Raw genomic sequence first — 24709 nt, 5'->3', positions numbered from 1 at the left:
TCTAGGTCAAAGTTGGGAAACCAGCCTCTCCCAATGTCCAACCCCCACCCGGCTAATGTGTAGGCATCCTGCCCCACTGACCTGCCCAAGGGCACCCTTACTCTCTCCTAGCCGAGGTCCATCTCCTTATCCTGGGATTTAAGGCTCAGGACTTGGCCTGCTCCCCATCCTTCACTCTGTACCTGCATCCAGGGGCCCCACCCCTACCTTCTGCCACCCTTCATTCTTGCCCCCAAGCCTTTGCTCAGGTCACCTCTTCCTCCCCTCCCCCCTCATAGCTCCACTAAAGACCCCTGCCCACTTTCTACCCCCTGGGCAGTCTCCCTGCTTCGGCCCAAGGCTAGATGTGTGCCTCATTCAGGTACCGCAGGTTGTCTCCACGCAGATGGGGAACTGGGTTTTCTGACAGCTGGGTGGGTTCCACAGGGGTCGTGTGTGGCACCCACTTCTCCCCTACAGTCCCAGAGGAGCAGCGCAGGAGAAAGGACGACAGGAGAGCTGGGTGCAGTCCCTAAAACAGGCTCTTTAATAACATTTATGTCTTCACTGAAGAGCTTCGCTTTTCCCACCCAGCACCGGGCTGGGGTCGGCAGGGTCCGCTGGACTGACGGACACGTGGGTGGATGCACGGCCGGTCCGAATGGCTCCAGGGCCTTGGCGTTAAACAGTGCGGGGCTAGTAGAAGGAATACTGGTTTTCGACGGCACGCGTGTGGCCACGCGATCCCTCTCCGGACGGCGCGGCCTCCGGGGGCTCGTCTGCACCGCCGACCGCCTCCAGCAGCCGCTCGGCGCTGTTGCTGCGGCTGCGCGCGCTCAGCAGGCCCTCGGCGGCGCCTCGCGGGGCGGCGGGCAGGGACGCGGCCGAGGACGACGAGGTGGACGAGGACGAGGCCCCACCCGCCTCGGAGGGCGAGGCGGGCGGGCAGGCGGCGGCTGCGAGGCTGGAGAAGTAGTGCTGGTTGGCCGGCTCGTTCCAGCAGGCGGGAGGCGCGGGTGCGGCGCTGGGCGAGGGCCCGGGGTCTGCAACGGGACACAGCGCGTCAGTGTCGTCTGGACCACCTTGTCCCCACTCTCCCAGCCTGAGCTTCTCAGGCAAGGCCCAGAGGCCCAGAGGAAGGGGGTGGCCTGGGATCACAAAGGAGGCAGGCCCAGATTCAGCCCTTCCCGTTCCAGCCCACCTCCCCGGGTAACTAACGTCGTGGATATAGGTGGCAGTGCACACACAAATGCTCAACCCCCGCGTGCTGGACACCCTCACTCACTCCTGCACCGCTCCTTTCTACAGTTCTGCGCTGAGCCCCGCCGAGCCCCGCCTTGTCTCCGGACTGCTCCCTGCCCGGAATCTCAGGACCGCGCCCTATGGGGCTGCCACTCCCCCTCCTGTCCCGATGGCGAGCTGCTCAAGACCTGGTGCTCATTCCACCAGTCAGGGGTTCTGGGCGGCCGCCTGAGTGATTCCCTTCCCCCACTGCCCACCTGTCTGTCTTCTGGAGCCACCGCATGGGCCAGGTGGGAGCGTCTTACCAGGTGGGGGGCCCTGGGCACGCACGTAGCTGCGGAGAGTGATGTCTGCGGAGCCCCCTGACTCCAGTGGAATGGGGTGGGTGTGGAAATGGCGCAGCATGTCAAGCACAGATTGGAACCACAGGTGCTGTACGTGGCATTGCCCGTGGCCATTCAGGGACAGGCGAAGGTGCTGTGGACACAGGTCCACATGGTCAGTGTTGGGATCCTGGACCGGCAAGTGCCTTTGTGGGTCAATGGGAGGACCAAGTCTCACAGAGGCCACGTGGTCTGTGTCAGAGCTGGCTCCCCCCATGAGTCCCATCTTCAGGGGGGTTTACTCTTGTGGTGGGGGTGGGGAATGGGGTTACAACAGAGCCAGGCTGGGACTGAAGGGAACAGGCATTTGTCCCTATGGTGGGAACACCCACATCATACCCCTCACACCTCCCGTCTCATCTCCAAAAACTCTAAAAGGTAGAGATTACAGCCCCCATATTAGAGATGGGGAAACTGAGGCATGGGGGGAGTGATTCACCCACAGTCACAAGGCACAGAACTAGGAAGAGAACTCATGTTTGTGTGATTCTCCCACTCCAGTAGGTAGGGGCCTACCCGCTGTGCCCGCAGAGCCAAAACCCAGAGGGGTGGAATTCCGGAGGCTGGCGGGCGAGGAGTGGCTCTATGTGCATCTCAACTGTGCTGCAGTGGGAGCACTGGGAGCATGGGGAATAGCTGGTGCCACCCTGGGTCTCCAGGGCCCACGTGGGGCAGACAGACACCTCAGGGGGAGCAGCAACAAATCTGTGGTCTCTAGTGGTGAGCCACAGGTCTCTGGCTTTCGCCTTATTTTTTCAATACGTATCTCACAGGAAGAAGAGTGGCTGTCGCTGGGGTATGTGGCAAGAGGGGAGGAAGGTTTCAGAGCATGTACATAGCCTCAAGCCCAGGAAGGGGTACTGGGTTAGCCTCCTACATCAAGGACAGAAGCCCTGGGGGTGGGGGTTGAGGGGTCCGGGGTGAGGGTAGTTCTGTGCATAAGTTCTGCCCCTCAGCAGAGCCAGAAGTTGCCAGGAAAGTGTGAGCAAACCTGGGGAGCATTAATGGCAACCAGGGCAGGGCCTCAGCCTGCGAGGAACTGCGTAGTGGGACTCACCACAGCCTTAAATGGGGGCAGGGTCTTTGGGGGCAGAGGCCCAGGGCAGAGCCTGAAGCAAGGTGGGTGCATCTTAGTCTTTAGGAAAACCTTTCAGGTGAAACGGTGAAAAGAGCTGCTTTGGAGGGCAGAGGTCCTTCTTCCCAGGAGGAGTGCAAGCAGGACCCTGCTGTGCCCACCACTAACCTATCCCACCCTGGGCAGTCACCCTGCTCTGACAGGGCAGCCGCTGGCATGAATTCCAGTCTGGGTCTTTCCCCGGGAAGGACAGGAGCCTCCTGCCCCTCTCCCCCCCACCCCCTGCCCCCCACCTCCCTCCTCCCCACCGTGGGCTGGCCACCATTCTAGCCTCTGGCTCAGGCATAAGTCAGCTCCAAGTCCTTCAGGGAGGCCGCCTGGCGCGGTGCAGGCCAAGAAGTAAACTTGGGGCTGCCAGGGACGGCGTTAAGCGCCTGGTTGTCAGAGGAACTGGTAAGGGCGGTTGCTTTCCAAGGACATGTCCCTGGGGAGGTGCTGCCTCCTCAGTGACAGCACTGCCAGCGAGAGAGGCCCAGGGAGCCGGGGACGGCCTTCACGGGGCCAGCTGGGGGTTGGGAGGCTGATTACCAGCGCAGGCCTTGAGCAGCAGTCCTAGTGTGGCCCCTCCTCCCGCAGGGACTTACGGGAACTGAGTCCTGGGAGGAGCTGGGGCTGGGTCTGTTTCCTTAGCAAAAACTCGAGACCGGGGGGAATTGAGGTTCCTGCCCACTCTGGGCACACTGTAATCCCCCACAATCATTTCCCTTTGCTGTCATATTTTCCTTTGCACCTTAGGTCATTATTTGCATGCAATGCCTTCCTCCGCAGCCCACTGTCTGGGTGCACCGTCAAACCAGCTGTGCCCTCTCTGGATCACCCTTCCCTCCTCACTTTAAGGATTCTCCCTCCACTACACATCTCAGGTCAAGGTCCCCTCCTAGTCTGGCCAGTAGGGTGGGGCACCTCTTCTGGCCCTCCAGACCCTGCACAGCCGTCCTGCCTGGTCCTCTAGGGCCCACCTGTGTATGGTTCCCTTCCACGTCCCCTGACCTGAACACAGGCCTGGCCCAGGGCTGGGTCCCAGAAGGGACTGGTGAACTGACTTGAGGAGGGAAAACATGGGGCTGTCTGGGGGTGGGTGGGGCAGGAGGTCCTTGGCTGACCCCAGCCCTGCACTGAGCTGGCTCTGGATAAAGATCCTCCGAAACCCTAGCACTATGTGACCCTAATTCACAGGGTCAAAGTTAAGTCCTCAGAAGGGCCTGGCCTCCTGAGTGCTCCGCCATCAAGAGGTGAGGTCCCCATTTGGATAATGGAGAAGCCACATCTGGGGCAGACTGCAGCCCCTCAGAGAAGTGTGGGAAGGACCCAGATAGTTCAAAGAGCATGGCCAGAGATAGGCCTGGCCCATGGGAAGTCATGCCACATCTACACCCACGGAACCTGCTTCTGGGGTGTGGGTGCAGCCTCAGGACCAGGGCCACTTCGGCCCCCTGGCCCAGGGCTGGCAGATCCACCCCGGGGCCCCCCTGCACACTTGCCTTGGCCTTGCCCTGGAAGTTGAAGGTCAGTACGTACTCCCCGGGCCGAGTCTCACTCTGCCGGATCACAAAGAGGCCGTGGTTCCGGGGCCCGCCTGCCAGCACCAGCTGCGCTGCCCTGACCCGCGAGAGTGTCCCGTGGAACCAGGGGTAGTCGGAGAGCTCCAGCTCTGGTGCTGCCTCGGGCTCAGGCTCGGCTCCCTCCTCCCCTGGAGAGGATGACAGTGTGAGCGGTGTGTGTGTGTGTGTGTGGGGGGGGGGGGGGCGGCAAATACACAAGAGAAGAGAGGCAACCCCTTGCTGGGTTTTAACATGTAAAATGCTGCTGGGATAATTTTATAACAAGGCAGGGAGCTGACCTCACCCACTAGTTAAGAATATGAGGTCAACTGAGGCACAGAGAAGAGAAGGACTACCCCGGGATCACGCTCTAAGTCAGCAACAAACCTGGGGTCCGATCTCCTTGTTCCTAACCTGTTTCTGACCCTTTGTGTCCCTTCTGGGAGCGTTTTCTATTGAAACCAGGGCCTGTGGGAAGGCTCACGTTCTTGGACTGGCCTACAGAAGCCAGAATACTGAGCTGCTGTGCAGAGGACCCAGTGGGATGAAGTGTCGTCGCTTCTGAGGTTCAGGAAGGTCTTTGGTGGAGCGGTGGGTGGGTGCCCATGGCCTAGGCTGGGGGCGTAGGATGGAGGGGCTGGGGTGGGGGAGAGCGGGCTGCGCCTACGGCACCTGTGTTATTGCTGTCACCACTGCTGCCGCCTGGGGAGTCCAGGGTCTCCAGGAAGGTCTCCAGTGGGACATGGACCAGGGACTCGCTGACAGCATCTCGAGCTCGGCTGTGTGGGGCTGTCACCACGGCTGCCATTGTCTCTGGGGCCCGGGGCAGGTCTGCTGCTGGAGAAGTAGTGGGTAAGGAGCACATCTGTCTGTCTGACCGTCTCGGAGTGAGCACCCGTCTTCTATTCTGCCCTCCACTATTCCAACCAGCTCTGTCCCCACCTACCCTCTGTGAGGAGCTCACAGCTGCAGGAGGTCACTCGGCGGGCCAGGCAGCCTCCCCGGGCACAGGAGAGCTCTGTGTCTTCCTCACTGTCCCTGTAAGACGAGAAAGTGCAGCCGAGTCCTGCCATGCGTCTTGGGCCACAGGCTGCTCCCAGAACCAGGCAGTGGCCACTTAGGGTCCCTCTGCCTCTGTGTCCCTCTGTCACACCCTCGGCTTGCTCTGTGGCTGTCATGTGAGTGACAGGGCCATATAAGAGAGGTCTCCAGGTGGGTGCAGTCCTGAGGTCACAGGATCCCTGCCCACTAACCCACAAAGGGATGGCCTCCTGGGATCCTACGGAGTCCCTCAAATGGTGGGAGGGCACAGTGGTGGGCAGGCCCTGGGCAGCTCCCGTCACTGCTCCTGGCTTTTGTCTCTCCATCTGTGACACAAGGTGTCTGGGATCCTGCCAGATCTAAAATACTGTAAGGTTTACCTTCACAGAGTCTGGGGAAAGATTTTGCAGAGCAGATGGTTGAGCGGGTGGCAGGGGATGGATTGTAACCACTTTGGGGACCGGGGGCCTGGGAGGCACTCAGAACTTGACTGTGCCTCCTTCAATGAAACTGTTCATTAGAAAGCAGCAGCCCCTCCCTCCAGGGCTTGGCTCACCCCATTAGCCAGGAGAGCTGCTGCCAAATGCTCTGCTCCTGGCCTGCCTACCCCTCCTACTCCTGGCTGTGGGATCTCTCCTGGATGGCGCAGCCAGCCTCCCTGTGGCTCTTCCTGTTCGCAGCCGATGGTAGCTGCCCTCTGCTTATTACCAGCCATGGCTCCCCACTGCTCCCAACCTACCAGCTTCCCAGGTTCTCACCCAAGTCCCCTCCTCACCAGCTCTAGTCCTAGCTACCTGAAGGCCTGACGTTCCCTGCAAGTCCCGGGGTCACACACACCTCCACCCCTTTTCCTGGGCTGTTCTCTCTGCCCTGCCCTACCCCTAGCCCCCACTGCCTGGCTCAGGCCCAGTTTTTAAGCTTTGAGATGGTGAGTCGCTCGACCAGCATGCCGTCTCTGAGCTCCAGGCTGGGATAGGGGCCTCCCCTCTATCTCCCCAGCCCTTTGCGCTCACCCTATCCCTGCCCTTCTTTTAGTGGTCTCAGGCTCCTCTGGGGTGAGGGAAGACTTGATCCAACTTCCTTCCAGGTTCCTGGGCCCTGGCCCTGCAGAGCAGGCCTCCAAGAGCCTGCTGGAGATAGGGGTGGGGGTGGGGGTGGGGGTATGGAGGAATGGCTGGCACCAACCTGGAGAGGACCTGCCATGAGAAAAGCCCATTTTGGGAGCTCAGCACCAGATAGCTCCCCCACCCTGCCACCCATCCCAGGGCCACTTGGGCACTCACCCGGGGTCCACACAGCCCTGGATGTCAGCCACCCATGAGTGCTTCTGCAGTGAATCGATGGTCTCCAGGATGTACTCTGCTCCATTCTCCACCTGGGGACGGGGTGGCCAGGAGTCCAGATAGCAGTCAGTACCCCAACCTCCTCTACCCTCAGCAGAGGGCTCTCGACCCCAGGACAAATGGCTCATCCCACACCTCCCCGACGGGAGCTCACTGGTGTGAGCAGCAGGAAAGACAGTGGGGTTACCATCAAGCACCACCCCAAACCCAGGCCAAGGTCCTGGGGTGGAGCCACACCCCACGCTTAGCAGCACCTCCATCCTAGGCCCGCCACTGGGGATGATGTCCAGCCCTGCTGACCTCAGGTCCTCAGGCTCTCAGGCCCTGGACATGTAGCCTCGGAGGCAGCCATGCTGGCTGGGGAAGGGTGAGCTGGCACCCTGGAGGTGGGGTGAAAGGGCATCACAACCCTCGAGTCAGCCAAGGGGCCAGCTGGCCCAGCACACTGAGTTGGGGGCTCACGTGCCTTACTGCCTGGAACTCTACCTCTAAGGCCAGGCCCCTGGCATAAGCAGCCTCCGTAGGGGAAGAGAGGAGGGGAAAGCTCCTGTTGTGGGCAGGCCCAGAGTTCCATCTTGTACATACATTATCTGACGAACTCTTCCCAACTGCCTTGGGAGGGAGGCGGTATGCTTTCCCCATTGTACAGATGAGAAGACTGAGGTTCAGAGAGGTCAGGTAACTTGCTCAAAGTCCCACTAGCACTCAGTGGCAGCACTGGGACCTGAACCCAGGTCTCTGTGAAGCCAAGGCTGCATGTTCTCAGCTTCCTGTCATGTAACCTCGGTTACAATGCAGTTGTTGGACTCCCAGCATCTTAGAGCTGGGAGGGTCCCTGGAGACCACCTGCAACCCCTCTTTGAACAGATGGGAAACAGGCTCAGAGTGGGGCTTGCAGGTGAGCCCCTTGGGCTCAGGGCTCCTGAGGATAACCAGCAGCACAGTTGCCACCCAGCTGATGGCAGGGAGGCTCTGAACGCCTCTTTCTCAGCAGATGGGAACGCCAGGCAGGGAAGGGCTGTGTCCTCAGGCCTCAGCCGGGTGACGAGGGCATGGGGTTGGTAAGTGTTTGCTAAATGAATAAGGGAGTTCGTGACTAAACAAATAGGGGCGAGTAAAAGCATAAAGCCAACCAGGAGCCTGGAGAGGAGTAGGGGGGACTCCGTGAAGCTTTGGGTGGGTGGAACCAACCCCCTTGGGGACTTGGCCTCACAAACAACCTCTAATCCTTTGAGGAGGCACAGGGCGCAGCCTGGAGCCATGTCCTCAGCAAACTGAACAGGCCACCCTGGTGACGTGGGGCCTGGAAAAGGATGAGCTGCCTCCAGACCCCCACTCAGTGCCTTTGTGCCTTCTGCGGGACCGTGTGGGTTCCCACACGCCAGTGCTCTGTGACAGCAGTATTTGCATTAACTGCTGCAAGCTGGTTACCAGTCTGCCTGCCTACCCATGGGGTGGGTATGTGCTGGCTCCAGTGGGGCAGAGGGGAGGAAGTGAAACTCAGAGGAACCTCACCTAGGCCCAGGAGGAAATGGGAACTGGGGGCCCCAGATGGTGAGTGACACTGGGGCACTCGGCTCTAGAGCCCAGGCCTGGATTCAAACCCTAGCTAGGTGCTTGATGTATGTGTAGGGTCCTAGGGCTCCCTCCCCAGCCCTGTAGCCGGCCCCTTCCCCTCACTCCCCATATGATGGTCTCACGGTGCTGCCCACGAGGGAGGTGGCCGGGGTAGCCCGGGGCTCTGTGGGACAGGTGAGACTCACCTTGAGCACAAATGTATTGTCCTTCTCCGGCATCTCCAGGGGCATGGTGGTGCGGACCTCGATGATGGCCGAGAGAGGGATGCTGACCTTGGGCCTGGAGGCCTGGGAGGCCAGAAGGGGCAGAGAGAGTCACCACAGGGCCCTCTGAAACCCTCTGTACCCTCCCCCCTTCCCAGAGATCAGAGAAGCCTTCAAATTAGGACGCCACGGCAGCCCTGGCAGAGGTGTTTCAATCCCCATTCCACAGACGGGTAAGTTGAGGGAGTCTGGGCAAGAGAGGGACCTCCCCATCGAGTCACACAGCAAGTCCGGGACAGAGCTGAGAGTGACAGCTGAATCTCCCACCTGAACCTTGTAGGGTGAACTCTGGGCCGCCGACTGCCCAGTGTACTCACCAGATCTATTGTTTTCATATTTTTGATCTTGACCCATAAGAAATACATATGACATTGTGACCCAATACATATACAGGTAAAAATATCTCTGAAACAAATGTACCAGATAATATTTATCTTGTGTGTGATTGAGTGTGATATTTTCTATTTTATTCTAGTTCATCAAAAAAAAAAAAAAAAAAAGCTGGTCTGCGCCTTCAGACTGGACTTTCCAGAGCATGGCCTGGAGCCTGTCTCAGACAAGGCTCCTGGAGCTGGGCAGGGCTGTTTCTGGGTGGAGGAAAGGGGACAGTGTGGGGTTCAACCAAGGTGAGCTGGCAGGACTCCCAGGGAGGGCCACTCTGTGCCCAACCCTCCCCACTCTGCCCCCAAAGCTCCTGGCCATGACCTGACGGCCCCCTGGGGCTGGCTTGAGACTGAGATTCCTGGCAGGGCTTGGGCTCCGGGACAGGGACTTTCTCAGGAGGAAAGGGAAGGGCCACACAGTGGGTGGGCAGGCGAATGGGAATTCCTGGCGGCACTGGCTACCATCCAGCGGGTGCAGGGCTGTGCTTGGAGCTGTGACAGAGGGGCTCGGTTAACCATGGCAGGCCATCGCACCAGCCACTGGGCGGGGTGGGGGTGGGGGCATGGTCCTGGAGTTGGTGGAGCAGACAGAGGTCTGTTGTGAAGGCTCCTGCAGGCTGGAGACTGATTCTTCCGCCTGTCTCTCCTGGTCCCGCTGCCTCTCACCCACAGCCACATCTCACTGTTTGCACGTCCCTGGACAGAGCTGGTAGACTGTTTCATGATTCTAGGCTTTCACTCACTGGACTTGTGCCTCCAGAAATGCCTGTCCTGGGGCCCTGCTGTCTGGTGAACATTTATGCAGCCTGAGCTTCCCCTCCATGGGGCCCCCAGAGCTCACCCCATTGAGGTTTACCATCCTGTCCTGCAAATGCTGGTTTCCTGGTGGCTCCTCCCATGGCAGGGGCACAGCCTCACTGTTCCCTGGGCCCCTAGGGCTGGCCTGACACAGGGCTCTAGGGGACAGGAGGCCAGAGACCTGACTCATGGGGTTGTGTGAGAGGTAAGTGTGAAGATCCCAGGAAATAGCCACTGGGCCTGCAGACCCCACGCTCCTGTCTGCTCCAGGGGTATAGCTAGGTCTCCAGGACTAAAAGGCAGTGGGGTGTATCAGCAGGGAGTCCCTGGGACCCAGTACATTTAGGAAACTGGACTTGATCCCTTACTATGGTATGATCCATCTTCCCACAGGCTCCCTCCTGAATTCCCTAACATTTGCATGAAAAAAGGAGGCCGGATAAGGGGGTAGGAACCCACCGCCTTCCTCAGAGGCTGAGGAAGTGATCCCTCAGGAGCCTGCCCTCTGCCAGTGGTGAATAGTGGGGTGGGAGGGATAACAAAGGCACCAGCTGCTGGATCCCCTCTCCCAGGGCAGCCACCCCTGCTATTTACAGCCAGGCAGCTGTGACTGCCACTCAGGGCCTGGAGGCCTTGAAACTCTGGGCTTGTGCCCTTTGGATGACCCTGGGCAAGCCCCACCTCACTTTCCACCCCTCACCGGCCTGGTCTTCTTGTCTGACAAGGGGTGGATTTGGGCGGAATGGTCTATAATTTCTCCCTGGGAACTAATGGTGGGGGCCTGGGTAGATAGCCCCTTGGGAAGTCACCTCTCACATGGCTCAGGTCAGCCAGCTTTGGGGAGCACACGCCCTGCCCCTCCAATGGAACCCAGAGTTCTGACAGGCTAGGAGATGGGGACAGAGGTGAAACTCAAGTTGACTCAAGGCACTGAGAACAGAGTGGGCCCAGACGTGGGTGGCGTCCTTGGTGGTTGTTGGGGGGCGCTGCCAGCTGCCGCACCAGCACAGCCTCCCACTTTTCCAAACCTCCCAGTGAACAGGGAGCTCCTACCTCCATGCTCTTTTCCTTCCTGGGGCCACCAGGGTGGTGGCTACAATTAGCCCACCTCTCCCACCCACAAGCTGTGTGACTGGGCAGGCCACACCCCCTCTGAGTATTTGTTTTTCTCTTCTGTGACCTGGACACCATGAGGCCCACCTTGCTCGGATGCTGGGAGGATGAGCCTGCCCACCAGGCTTGCCATGGACACTCAGTGGGCTCTCAGAAAGCAGGCACTATTGTTACAGTTAGTCCCATTTTCCAAACAAGGCATGTCTGCTACTCTGCAGGAGACCCAAAGCTGCCCCAGGGCTCTGAGGATGAGCCCCCAAGGGGGGGAGGGGACAGGACACTCAAGTGAGCAGCAGTGCTGCTGACAGCTTCAAGTTAGCTTTTGAAACGCAGGCCAGAAAAGGGCCACCTGGGCGGGGGCTGGGCTAGAGGCTGGCAGCCAAGCTGGGGATTCAGATTCCCACCCTCCCAGGAGCCATCTCAGTGTGTGCCGCTGTCACTCCCTGCCCTCATCACCGCAGACCTCTTCCCTGGGAGGCTGCAGTCCCCCAGGGGCCAGGTGAGGAAGAGAAGAGGGCAGGCAGCTAGGTGCCCCAACACCTGGAAAAGCAGTACTCCAGGACCTGTCTGGTATCCAGAGTCCTGACACCTCATAGGTGGAGAGAGGGCTTGAGGTGTGAGTTGTGAGACAGGCAGAGTGGGCCCACATGCCAGGCCCCTAACACTCAATACTACATCTTTCCAACCAGGTCCCCAAAGCCAGTTCTTGGCACCCTGGGCTGTGCCCATGCCCCTCCGCTGCCCCCCAGGAGGGGGTTGGCGCTCACCTTAGGCGGCACGAAAAACTCCAGGCGGAAGCGCTCGCCAGCCATGGCCCGGCGGAGGAGCAGGCGGCACTTCTGCCACTGGGCGGCGCCGCCCGGGCCCGCGGCAGCATCGTCGGCCACCATGAAGCGCAGCGCGCCCTCCCGCTGGATGTCCACCAGCTCCACCTTGGCCGCCAGTGTCCGCGACAGCCGCAGGCGCCGTGTCCATTTGTCGCGAGGCTCAGCCGGGGCCTCGGCGGCCCGCGGGGTGGCATCAGGCTCCGGAGAGGCGCGCCGGTGCCACATGTCACGCATGCCGTCCACCACACACAGGCTCATGTTGCGCAGTGAGAAGCCCTTGCGGACGCGGGCCTTGGCCGCCGCGTGTGCCGACACGTCCTCAGAGCTCCGCGAGTGGCCGCACGACGACGCCACCTTGAGTGCCGCTGGCTCCGGTTCCATGGTGTCGGGGGGCTTGGCTGCCCCGGCCACCAGCACACGGCGCACCTCCTCACTGAAGATGTCCAGGAAATTGGCTGCGAAATGGCGGGAGAAGGAGGCCCCGGCGTCCGGCGTGTCGTAGGCCGGGTTGTCGTGTAGGAAGCGGCAGAATTTGTGCGCGAAGTCCACGGCGGCCGCCTGGGCGTGCAGCTCGCAGAACTGCCGCCAGTCCGGGACCGGGGCGGCAGCGGCGGGGCCAGAGGCGGCACCATTCATGGTTCCCGTCCCATCGCAGCCCCCTGCAGCTGTGGGCGAGAAGAGCTGGGGTGACTTGGTGACGTCTGAGCAGAGCCCACCTGTCCCTTCTCCAAACTTGCTCCCCCAGGGCTCCCTGAGGCTGTGAAGGTCTGTGTGCTGTGTGTGTATTGGGGAGGAGAGGGGCTCCCACAACATGCAGCAGTTCCCAGCAGCACCAAAGTGTGAAGAGAAGGACCACCCAGGGAGCAGGGAAGCCCCCCCCCCACACACACTCACTCTCTCTTCCAACAGCAGTCTCAGGGAACCCCAAGTTCATTCTTGGGCTGCCAAAGGAGGCTGGGATGACAGCTGCTTTGAAGTGGGGTTCCCACAGCCTCCAGTGACCTCACTTCCCTAAGTAACCTCTTGTAAGGGCCCTCAAAGCCTCGTGGACAGGAGGAAGTCATGTGCAATCCTCTGGGCCCTGATTGTGAAATATGCCAAGAACCCAACCCTTCCTCCACTCCTCGCCGTCCAGATTGCTGTCCGTGGACCCACACAACCTCTTCTTTTGCAGGCAGTACTTCAGCAGATGCTTCACTGGTCCCCTGGAAACTGACCTCACCCCACTGTCATCTGTTCTCCACCCAGGAACCTAGTCATTTCTAGAACAAGACAGGTCAGGTCCCTCCTCTGCTCAAAATCCTGCAGTGGCTCTCATTCCACTCAGTAAAAGCCAAAGTCCTACCCCTGGCCCCAAATGCCTCACACGATCAGCCTCTATTTACCTATCTCTTATCTGCTGCCACTCTTCTCCTTGCCCATTCTGCTCCGGCCACACCTGTCTCCTTGCCGATGCAAAAGCACACCAGTCATAATCCCACCTCAGGACCTTTGCACTTGTGATTCTCTCTTGCACTTGTCTGGAATGTTCTTTCCTCTACATTTCCTTCAGGTTTCTGCCCAGATACTATCTTGTCTGATAGCCTTTCCTGACCACCACTCTACTGAGAATCAGAAATGCTCCTGCCCCACCAGTGCTGACGTGTCCTGCCCTTTGCGTGCCTCGTTTTCTCCCTAGTTCTTACCTCCACCTGACAAACGAGTACCATTTGCTTGGTTGTGCTGTCCTCTCCCCTCCCTTCAACCACCACCCCTCTCCCCTGAGCGTGCCAGCTCCACAAAGGCAGGTATTTTAACAAGCTCGTAAGTGGCTATGTTCCCAGTGCTGAGCACATGGCAGGCGCCCTGAATGAATGAATGACTAAATGAATGGGTCTGGCATACTGGGCATGTCACAGCTGTCACTGCCTAAGTCCTTCCATGGGTCCTAGGGACACAGAGCTTATGACGGGCCTGGAATTGTCCCCTGACTCCGGGACTTGGGGGTCACCTCCTAGTGTGGGTCAAGTACGACTAACTTTTCGTACTGGCACCGAAGGTGCTGCCTCCTAGACTTCTTTGCAGGACAGTGGCCTGTGTGCTGTACCTGTGTTCCCACCTCCTAGAATTCTGTTCCCTCCAGAGCGCCCATCCAATCCCCACCTTCTTGGAGAGGCCCCAGTCCAGGAACGTCAGCTGTCTTCTCACCCGTTTCCTTCTGCTTATCCCCAGGCACCTTGTCTCTCAGAACTCTGAGTTGCCAAACTACCTGGTGTGTATCCAGTCATTTGAGGGCCTTGCCTCCTTGTCCCCCAGTGTGGCCCACACCCCTGGCGGCCCATGCCCAGCCCACTGTGTTTATGTACCCTCCCCCAAGGCTAGGGTAAAATCACCCATGGAGAATGAGAGGGGTGATATGGTCCTGTTCTGCCTTGGGGAGCCCATCTGAGGGGGCCAGCCCAATGTTAGGGGAACTCAGGCAGAGGATCATGCCCTCAGCTGCCCTCCCAGGATCCCACATTTCCTGCATGGCCCTCATAGCTCCTGGGAGCACCATCTCATCTCTTCCCTGGGATCCAAACTCTCTAATTAAACACTGGGTAAAAATAGCTGCCCCACTTCTATGAGATCATTCGTGGGGCCTCTGGGCCACAGGGCACTGTGGGAATTCCCTCTCACCTTGGGGCAATCTTGGCCATCGATCTGCACTCAATAACCACAGGAAAGCCCTAGGGAGGAAATGGATCACTTGATGAGGCCACTTAGCAAAGGATGGTTTTCCAAACCAGCAGGTCTCCATAGACTTCACCTGGCATTTTGGGGAGAGCGCAGCAGGGAGCTAGGAAGGTTTCCTGGAGGGGGTGGCGCCAGGTGTGATGCCAGGAAGAGGATAGAGTGCCTTGTCCTGCAGGCCCGAGCAATACCTTGGAGGCAGACTTATCAGGACATGGGGTGGAGAGGTTGGGGAGGATGGGGCTGAGGCACCCATGAGCTTGGCTATCGCTGGAACTTTTTCTTGTTCTGCTCTTCCTCTTTTCTTCATCTGGCTAACTCCTATGCATCCTTCAATAATTAATCCATGGCCACCTGCTCCAAGAAGCCTTCCCTGACCTCCCCCTGCCTCCCCTGCCTGAGCTCATAGTCCGCTCCTATACATCCCTCTAACAAGGTGCCAGTTGCAGGGTGCTCCAGATGTCTGTTTCCATGTCTGTCTCCCCAGCCTGGCACTGGCACTCCTCAGGGGCAGAAGGCAGGCCCGAGTCATTTGTCAGGAATGGGGGTGGAGGCGCTAATGCACCTGCCACCACTACTAAGGCCTCCAAGGTGGTGGAGAGCTGAGGCCTGTGGAGGGGGACATGTGGGAGGGTGGGAGTGGAGACGAAGCCCTGCAGCTAAGCCCATGAGGGCCTGTCCCCGTGCTCCAAGCCCACCTGTTTACCCAGCAGGCCCCCCACGGTGGTCACCTCCCCCTCTGTACCACTGAGATCATCAGGGGCGTCAGACTGGGTGACACGGCAGCCTGGGAAGGGTTAGCACTGGTGCTGGTACCAAGTATGGACACCAGTGTGACATAACTATGCTCCCATATGGGGCAGGTGGGACAGGAGGAGGAAGTCAGTCCCAATACCCCTGTTTTTGGCATCCCGTCCCTCCCCACTCTTCCGGCTGGCTGACAACATTTCTGGCAAGGAGAAGGGGCAGAGAGGAGGGACAGGGCCCTGGGGAGAGGCTTTCACAGGTAGGCCTCAGCTTGCCCTCCTCAGAGAAGGCGTAGCCCTCAGAGAGAACTCTGCTGAGGGGATGGTGGCTGTGGCTATGGCCTGGCAGGGACTGGCCTGGGAGGCCTGGGAGCTTGGCCTACCTTGACTTCCTCCACCCACCCTCGCTGGCTGGTCAGGAGCCTACAGGTGAGGCCCAGCACAGGAGCCCTCGTGTCCCCTGGATCCACCTGGGGCTACACAGAAGTGGCAGGAGTTGAGCAGCCAGAGGTAAAAGTCACAAGTAGCATATCAACAGGGAGCCCCAAACTTAGTTACAGATGGAGGCACTGGGGCCCAGACATGGCTCTCTGCAAAGGGGAGGCTGCAAGTCACAGGGAAAAGGGCTCGGCCCCAGCAGGAGTGAGGGTGTGCTGGGGGCCAGAACTGGGGGTGAGGCCAAGTGCAGGGACCTTTGCTGGCCTGGGCTCAAGGCCTGACCCCATCTCTCTCTCGGTGAGTGATGTTGACAACTCCGACCTCTGAGCCTCAGTTTCCTCACTTTAAAAATGGGGACAAGCTCCCTGCCTCTCTCTCTAAGGACAGCACAGGAGGCCGTCTCTGCAATAATTCATGTGCAGCCATGGGCAGGGCTGGAGCTCCCCTAATCTCTGGGTAGAGGTAGGAGGCATTTCCAATCCTCTCCAGGGAACAGCCAGTGAGTAACAACCAATCAATTAGACAGGGGACCACAGACCAGATGTGGGAAAAGCAAGGCCTGGAGGGGGGCAGAGGGGAACCCAGAGGAACCAGAAGCTGGGTGGACAGACTCACCTGGCCACCACTGTGGGGGCTGGCCTGAGTTCTCCCTCCTTCAGGGGCTCTTTGGAATTCCCCCCGTCTGCCTGTGCCACTCTCCTGCGGGAACTGCCTTCCTCACTCCACTGACTATTCTGATTCTCCTCAGCCTGTTGGACGTGCTGTGCTGTGAAAGGCTCTCTTCCCCCAGGACGCCTTCCCACCATTGGCCCTTCTTCCTCCCTGAGCTCCAATGGTCCCTATGATACTTGGTCCTCTTGCTTCTGTGGGAAGGGGCCTAGTGCTTCCTCCTGTGGCCTCAGAGAACCAGACGAACAGGACAGTGAGTGCAGGATGGGGCAAGGGGATATCTGGGCTCTGTCTCCGGCCGGCTTTGGACCTCCCCAGGCCCCTGCTCTATCAATAAGAGGAGATGCTGGAGCCTCGCCCTCCAGGGGCCCCGGACTGTAAGGGCCCTTGGACACTGAAGACTGCTCCCCCTGCCCCCACTGGGACCTGGGGCAGGCAGGGGTTGGCCTTTCTCCTCCACAGGCTTTTCTGAGGATGGGGACTGGAGACAAAGAGCGCCCACCGGGTCTAGGGATCAGGTGCTGGCTCCCCAGGGGCCCTGGGTGGGCAGATCACCCTCCTTCAATCGTCACCTGGGGTTTTTTCCAGGCTCAGCTGGCCTGTCTGGCTTCTGGAAAAATGTTTTTTGTTCCCATCTCACCAGGGCCAGGATGGGATGGGATGGGGTTTCAGCGAGGCGGGGCAGGAGTCCCTCCCTGCCTGTCGCCTTTCTAAGCCCTCCGCCAGGAACCCATACGGAGACCCTCCCCCACCCCCATTCAGTTAAAGGCCTGGGAGAGGGGGCGGCTGGCCTTCCGGTGGTAAAAATAGCGCTGACAATTGGAAAAGAAAAAAGAGGCCATTCGTCAGCCCCCGCAGCACGCAGTTCCGGATCCCAAGGCCAGGTCATTCCTTAAAATATTGATGAGGCGGCCTAGCCGCCCCCGCTAATGGGCAGACAACCAATCGATCCACAGCACAGAGGGTGGAGGCCTGGGGGGTGGGACGTCTGGCCTACACCCGCAGGGGTCCCATAGCAGTGCTTCCAGGGAGGCCCAGCTGGAGCCGGCCTCCCCACCACAGGAGACGACGCCCCCCAGGGAAGGGAAGGAGGCCAGGCAGTGCAAGCCAGATACTCAGCACCACTACCGGCAGCCCAGGAGCAGGACCAGGGCTGCATCCTCCACCAGCGAGACTGAACCCCAGGAGCAGCCCCACTTCTGCTGTACCTCCCCCAGTTCCGTTCTCAGAAAGGTACCCACACAACCAAGAGCAGGAACGGTGGTGAGGGTCAGAACTAAGGGTGCTCTGCTCTGGGCTGGGTGTTCCCCTCCCCTCCATGAACTCACGATGGCGAAACTGAAACCTCTTCTCGGGGTTCTCAATACAAGAAGAGGAGACAAGGCCTCACTTGGCTCTTCCCTGCCCGTTGGGAAGCTGGCCCTAACTATGCTCACTGATGCCCTCTCCCCTGGGCTTCTCAGGGCCACTGGCCTGGCTTGGCCTGTTCAGGTCCACACCACAAGGAAGGCTCCTTCCATCCTCCATCCTGCTATTCTTCCAGCTGCCCTCCTGGCCTCTGGGGGACGGTCCCCCCAACCCCCTTTCTGCACCCCTCTCCCTGCAGGTCAAAGACAACCTTTGGGCAGGCCATTCCTTCAGCCAGGAGTGCCTTCTGCCTGCTGCTGCCTGAAGCTCTCTCCCCTGCAGAGGAGACATGGAGGCAGAGGACACAGGGCACATTTTGTTTCACTGTTGGGTACTTGGGCGTTGGTTCTCAAGTCTACTCCCCACCTTACCCCACTCCACCCCCAAAAGTGTCCTACAGGGCAGGCTGTGAACCAAGGCCTCCGGCCAGAGTGAGGAGTGGCTGGCATCCCCGACCCTTCCTGCCCAGAATACCTGTGCTCACCCCATGACCTGCCAGGGTGGCAGGAGTGGGCATGATTCTGGTCTTAACACTCTTGACCCTGCTGGGCCTTTGCTGAAGGGTGGGTGTGGGGGGAGGATACGCCAACTAGTGACAGGGGCAGGTGCAGATTAAGAGCCCTTGGAGCTCTGCCCTCGTATGGGTGGGGGGGAGGGGCATGCGGGGCTCCTGGCTTTTCTGAGCATCAGTTTCCATAGCTGTAAAGCAGGACCATCCTGCTCTCCCACAGAGGCTGCTTCTGGTCCAAGGCCTGTGCCACAGAGCATCGTTGGGAGGCAGCTGCTAAAAGCTGGTAGAGCTTCTCTATACCCTCACACCTTTCACACAACCGCCAGCCTTTGCCACTTGAGAGGGTGGAAGCCCTTCTGTGAGCCCCCTAGCTTTCACTGACACCCAAAAATGGAGAGGCCCTGCAGGCTCTGGGACCTGCAAACCTCCAGTCCTCAGGCTCCCTAAGGCTGTTGGATGCTCCCCTCACAGGGGCCCCACTGCCTGGCGTCTCCCTACCTCTACCTCTGGTCATTGACACACTGGGACAGTGCAGTGGTTAGAAGCCTGAGATTTGGAGCCAGAACGCCTGGGTTTGAATCCCAGCTCCTCTGCTTCCTGGCTGTGTCATCGTGGGTGACTCAGCCTCTTGGGGCCTCAGTTTCCTCATCTGTTAAAATGGAGGATAATACCAGCACTGATTGTTATACAAAGGGCTTCATGAGGGTTAAATAAGTAATTATTTAAAAATAAAGTTCTGCTAGTTCCTAAATGTCTTGCATCCATTCCCTTTTCCTCCCACTGCTCTGGGCAGAAGGCTGCAGAGGCCTCCTTCCTGCTTCCCACCGTCCCTCCAACCATTGACAAATCCAGGCTCCACCGCGTTACCAGGGGTATCTTTCTAAAACCCTATTAAAAACCCTTCTCCCCTCACATCTTCCCTGCCACGAAGAGAGGATTCTCCCATTGTAAGATGAGGAAATGGGGTCCTGGAAAGGGAAGTGACTGGATTTGTACTGGGCTCTTGCTATGTGTCAGGAGCCAGGCTGGTAGGTCCAGGGCCACAGATAGATGAGAGGGGAATGTGGAGCCAAGTTCAGATCTGCCCCTTTCTGTAACAGACACTATTCCTAATAGGCCCTGTCCCTGGAGAGCTCTCCCTTTGAGGCCACAGTGGGGCATCTAGGCCCTGACTCAGGAATGGAGATGGCCATGCTCAGAGGAGGGGGCACTCTGAGAGGCTGGAGGGTAGGGGAATCCAGAGCTGCATCCTGCAGGAAGTACGTGTCAGATAAGTAGGGAGGGGGCCCAGGAAGAAAGCTACACCAGGGACTGGGGGCTTAGGAGGAAAGCCCTTCCTCCTTCAGGAGCACCTGGTGCTGGACAGTTCCTGGACAGGCTACATAGGTGGAGGACAGGCTGGCATGGCTCTAGGCACTGGCCCTGCGCTCCTGGGATTGCCGAGCAGAGGTACCCCCTCTCCAGCCTTGGCCTGACACTTGCGGTCTCTCTCGCTTTCCCTGGGTCAGGGATCTCACCTTGGTCCTAATGAATACCCCTCGCAGACCTCCCTGGCCCCTGGGCCAGCCCCTGAAACTTGTAGGATGCCCCCCTCAACCCCCACCACCCAGCCCACAAGTGTGCCTTCGCGGTTTTTCATGATACACATACCAAGCCTCCCCTAGTTCTGTGTCCCAGACGCTGGTCCTGCAGATGCTTATAAAGGCTCCCGGGCCTTTTTTCTGAGCAAATGAACTCCCTGCCTGGCTGATCTCCAGGCACCTCAAACTCACCACATCCAAGTTCTAATATATCTTCTTACTCCAGCCTGCTTGCTCTTAGCTCAGAGTCTCAGCACTCAGCCTGGCATTGCCCCACAGGCTGCCACTGCTCTGCTCCAATAGTTGGTGGGCCCTGAGCATACAGAGGCTTTGGCGGCGCCCCCTTTTCCCATCCCTGCCTCCACTTGCCCCCCACCGCCTCCACAACACCACATTTCTGTGGCCTCTCCACCAGGCCATGAGCCCCCAGGTGGGTGTTATACCCACCATAGGACCCAGGTGGGCCCTACTATATATAGAGGGTCAGAAGTATCTGGGGAATGGAGCCCACACCCTGCTTCACTCAGAGGAGTCAAAAGACGCTGTACTCCCCACACACTGTGGCGCCCCTCACTCTGCCCAAACAGGTGTGGCTGTTACCACCTCTAGGTGTTGGACTCACACCTGCTCTCCCCTGGGACAGGGCACAGCCATAAAAATCAGACCCAACCAGGTGAGGGGGGAAGAGAAACCTCCCCAGACACCAAAGCTGCTACCACCCCTCCAGGCCCACGGGGACACTAAGGAGCAGAAAGTGAGGCAGGCTCCAAGACGGGACCAGAACTCCATGGGGACAGCAGCCAGAAGGCCTGGGGCACCTAACCCCCAATTTCCTGCAACCCAGGATGGGTAGACAGTGCAAGAGGTAAGAAACAGGTTCCTGTCAGAGAGAAGTGGTTTGGAGGCCTGGCTTGCTGGTTGAGTGACTCTGGGCAAGTCACTTCACCTCCTGCCTCTTTCCTTCTCTGTATAATGGGGACAATAATAGTACCCAACCCACAGGCTGCTGTGCATATCACATGAGAAACAGCACAGATGTCCCTCACTGGCTCACCTCTCGGGGGCCAGGTTCCACCTGGGGGGGGTCTTACTTCCAATACCCCTTAGGGAAGCCCACCCTTGGGTGTGAGTGTGAGGGCTCTCCCTAGGAGATCCATTAAGTAGGGAGAAGGGTTTAGAAACTTTAGACAGATTTTTCACAATAAAAAAAGTGTACACATTAATCCTTGATTACTTAGAACCATTCAACTAACTGGCATCAGAATCTCTTGCCCACCATCATTCAAGCCCTCTAGAGGGGGAGAGGAGTAGAAGGAAGCCGCTTGTGGGAAACTGCCTGATACCCAACAAAATCTCAGACCTACACCAGCCTAACAGCACTGCTCCCACTGCCAGACAAAGTTCCTGAGCTGGAAGGCTTTAGTTTGCTCCTGCACCAGTGGCCTCCTGGATGGACGAGGGTGGCTGGGAGGAAAGAGATTTGTTCAAAGTGGGAGGTAGAGTGGGGCAGGGGTCAGATCACGACCCCCAACAGAGGTAGCCAAAGGCTCTTGGGATCACCCCCCCCTCGTTCCTCCTGCCCTCCCAGAGGGGCTCGCTCACCCCATGCTCAGAGACCTGTGTTGGAGGGGGCAACTCTTGCTGGTCGCCTAGCTAGGAGTTAGGCAGCACTGTCCCCATTTTACAGAGTAGATAATGGAGGCTCAAATGGCAGAGGTAGGCTTCAACCCAGCTTTGACTCCCCACCCGGAGGCTCTCCCCTGCACCAGCTGGAGTGAACACAGATTCTGGCTTATCCATGTTCAGTTACTCCTGAGGCTGCCCTGTCCGCGCTGCGCGGCTTCCCGAGGGGCCGTCACTGCAGACTTCTCCCTCTGAAGACCTCACGGATCCCTGCCTGTCTGGCCTTGGCTTGCTAGGCTGGCGCGGTTCCGGGGGCCCCGCGCTGCCCGCAGGCTCATCAATGGCTGAGGCCGAAGGGCCTGAATGAAGGGCACGAACCCGCCCCTTCTTAAAGGCGCCCGCCTCTCGGGCACCCTCAGCGGTCCTCCCCACTGCCCTGGACTGCCGGAGAGCTCCCGGGGTGGGCGGGTCGAGAATGGTGCCCAGGAGAAAGAAGGCTTGGGCCGAATGGAGGGCGTGCCGGCCCGTAGAATGTGGTCTGGATAGCGTCCCTCCGGTGGCCAGCACCCTCATTCCAGGTTGGCCCTCCCCCGCCCCCGCAGGCTAGGGAAGAGACCCGGCGCCCCTCCGCCCCAGCCACGGCCCCCTCCTCCAGGGCGCCCTATGCGTTCACCCCACCGCGGGCCCTGGGACGTAGGTGGGGGGGCGCAGCTACTCCGGAGGCGGCTCGGCCCCTCTCGCCACTCCCGCTCGGCCCGGAATGGGGGTCGGAGAGCTGATCCCCACCGGGGGCGCATCTCCTCCGTCGCGTTCCCTCCCACCGCGCACACAAAGACGACACGCGCGGACCGGGACGCGTGCGGCCGCGCTTCTCTGGGCAGCGGTGCTTACACACACGCACACCCTCTGGGACGGACCGGGTCCAGGATGATGGACGAGGGGACGAGGGAACTGAGGACAAGCAGGCCGTACCTACAGGCGCGCAGCTGCGGCCGGGCGGGTCGGGGCGCCGGCGGAGCGCTGCCCGGACCACGGCCGGGCTCCCGGGGCCCGGTGGCTCATGGCCCGCGGCGGGTTGGGGCTCCCTCCCGGCAGGAGCTGGCGTTGGCGGCGACTCCTCCCTCCCTCGTCCACAACCTCGAAGGCTCGTGGGCTCCTCGCTGGTCCAGCGCGGCCCCGACTGGGCTCTCCCGGCAGCGGAGCCCAGCGCGCTCCGAACACAGCACCGCGCCGCGCGCGCCCCGCTTGCTCCCGCTCGCGACCCCCGCCCGCGCAGCGCGCGCCTCCCCGCCCCCGCCCCCGGAGAAAGCCCCGCCCCCCGGCCCGCCTCGCACCGCACCGGCCCCGCCTCCGCCGCGCCCCCAGCTCTTCGCCCAGCTGGAGCTGTGCAGGCGGCTGGTGCTCGCTTCCTTTGGGAGGTGGCTGCTGCGGGGTAGCAGGGCAGCCGAGCCTTGGGGTCCGGAGGGCTTAGGAACAGGACTGCAGCCGCCCTGTTTGGGGCGAGAATCCGCGACCGCCCCGTCTCACGGAACCGGCGCCAGGCCAGGTTCTGGAATCCCTCCGGCGTGGAAGCGTCTCCGGAGCCCTGAGTGGTGGCCTCGGGACCGCGGCGGGTGGGGGCCCGATGGGTGGCCTGCGTGGTGGGGCATATCGGGCGTGGACGCCCGTTGGTTACTGTCTCCTGGCGGGGCCACCACTGTCCTGGACCCTCCGCCGCGGGGACAATGGAAGCCTCGAGGAGGCCCAGATGTCGCAACCGGGGAAGTCGATGTCTGATTCTCATAAATCCGGTGGGTGAGCACCACGCCCCCTCCCTTCAGCACTCCCGGGGCCGGAAATAGCTCCGGGGCTACAGGGCGGGGAAGACCTGATCAGCTCCCCACGTCCCCATCTTCACTGTGTAGGAGACACAGAGCCGCCCCTCCCAGGTGTCCAGAGGTCATACAGGGCTGATGTGGGGGGACACGACCCTACCTTCCTCACCCCTGTTTGGCTCCACAGCCATAGAACCAGGGCATAGGTTGGGAAAGAGACCAGTCTGGCTAAGAAAACAAAGATTCCTGCTGACCTTTGTGGGTAATTGTGGACTGACTCCTGGGGAGCTGGGGGCCTCAAGGAAGCTTCCCAGAAAAGGTGGAGGGGCTCTGGCAGACCTAGAAGGGGTCGGAGCGGGAGGGCATCAATCAGTGTGAGCAGAAGTGTGGAAGTGGCCGCTAAGAGATGAGTCTATTGCTTGCTACTGGGGAGCGGTGGGGAGGTGCCTGAGCTCCTCCTCTCCTCTTCCTTCTTGCCCCCAACCGCAGGCCCTCAGCCCCCACAAGTGGTTAGATCAGCTTCTCCCAGCTCTCACTAAACCCTCTGCAGCCTTACCTCTGGCAGTTCTGTGGCCTGACAGGGAGTGCCTCCATCTGTTGCCCTCCACCACCCTTATGACCTCTGATCCTTATAGAGAACACTTTAACCTTTCCCAAAGCCATTTCACATCTGTAATTTCTCAGGAAGCAGAAGCAGCAAGGAAGGGTTTTTAACCCTGTCTTGTGGATGGAAAGCGTGGGGCCTAGAGAGGAACAGTGGGTTGGTGAAGGTGGAGACTGGCCTGGAGCCTTGCCTGGACCTCCTGCCCACCAGCCCTGGGCCACCCTCCACAGGGACACTGAAGCAAGGCAGGCCTTGTCTGAGGCCCTGGAACCTGGCCCCTTCCCTTCCACACACATACCAGCTGCTCTCTTGGCAGGACCCGGTCAGCAACACTTAATGAAAGCTTAGAACCAGCTATCGATTGGAGCGGCACACAGGCTTGGATGCTTGGCTGGGAACCAGGGGACCTATGAATGAGTCCAGGAGGGGTGTGGGAGTATGGGGGTAGGGTGGGGGGAGACTGCCTGTAGAGTGGGAGACAGGGAGGCTCCACATTGAGTAGCCTGGCTATGGAGCCCACCCTCCTGGGAGATAGAACCTGGTCCCCAGTGGACTAACCTGGTTCCGAGTAGTGGGCTAAGATCCACTGATGGGCTGTCGTTGGCCAGGGAGGAGGAAGTGAGGAGAAGCCAGCTGCCTAGCAAGTCTTACCCACAAGGAGGAACTGGTGGGAGATGTGGAAGTAGCTGGGGTGGGGAGGTGGCGAGGAGGGGAGGGGCTGATTGGTCAAGAGCACCTTTGTCATGGGGACAGGAATGAGGGTCAGGGAAGATAGATCCCTCTGGGGTCCCTGAGGGCAGGAGGCTCTGGGGCCTTGGAGGAAGTTGTCATGGGCAGATGATGAGTAGTACTGGGGTGGGACCCCAAAGGGAGGCCTCTGGACGCTCAAGGTCTAGAGTGTTCAGACCGAGACAGGGATAGCACAGTTGAGACTCTGCCCAGGTGGGCCGCAGGTGGGAGCTGGATATGCAGCCAGCAC

At 59.8% G+C, this 24709-nt stretch overlaps 1 protein-coding gene across 16 annotated transcripts; it reads right to left on the bottom strand.

Moving 5' to 3' along the window:
* Window positions 1-503: 503 nt before the first annotated feature.
* SH2B2 (SH2B adaptor protein 2) lies at window positions 504-24388 on the bottom strand. 16 transcript variants are annotated; one of them, XM_074328393.2, is made up of 11 exons: window positions 24289-24336; window positions 14285-14334; window positions 11567-12291; window positions 8428-8529; window positions 6605-6696; window positions 6335-6517; window positions 5227-5318; window positions 4953-5117; window positions 4221-4429; window positions 1479-1698; window positions 504-1022 (listed from the first exon to the last, which is right to left on the bottom strand). In XM_074328393.2, exons 3-11 carry the CDS (start codon window positions 12260-12262, stop codon window positions 676-678), a joined length of 2106 nt encoding a protein of 701 aa, XP_074184494.2. In that variant the 5' UTR covers window positions 12263-12291; window positions 14285-14334; window positions 24289-24336; the 3' UTR covers window positions 504-675. The 16 variants fall into 16 exon arrangements, with proteins under 16 accessions (XP_074184494.2, XP_074184492.2, XP_074184482.2 ...); XM_074328391.2 differs by lacking the exon at window positions 24289-24336 and adding an exon at window positions 22285-22405; XM_074328381.2 differs by lacking the exon at window positions 24289-24336 and adding an exon at window positions 16138-18179.
* Between the last annotated feature and the right edge of the window lie 321 nt (window positions 24389-24709).

The sequence above is a fragment of the Rhinolophus sinicus genome, chromosome 3, assembly GCF_057876585.1.
Source record: "Rhinolophus sinicus isolate RSI-liver-muscle chromosome 3, RSI-T2T, whole genome shotgun sequence".
NCBI lineage: Eukaryota > Metazoa > Chordata > Mammalia > Chiroptera > Rhinolophidae > Rhinolophus > Rhinolophus sinicus.
This window is presented reverse-complemented; position numbering and strand designations above follow the sequence as displayed.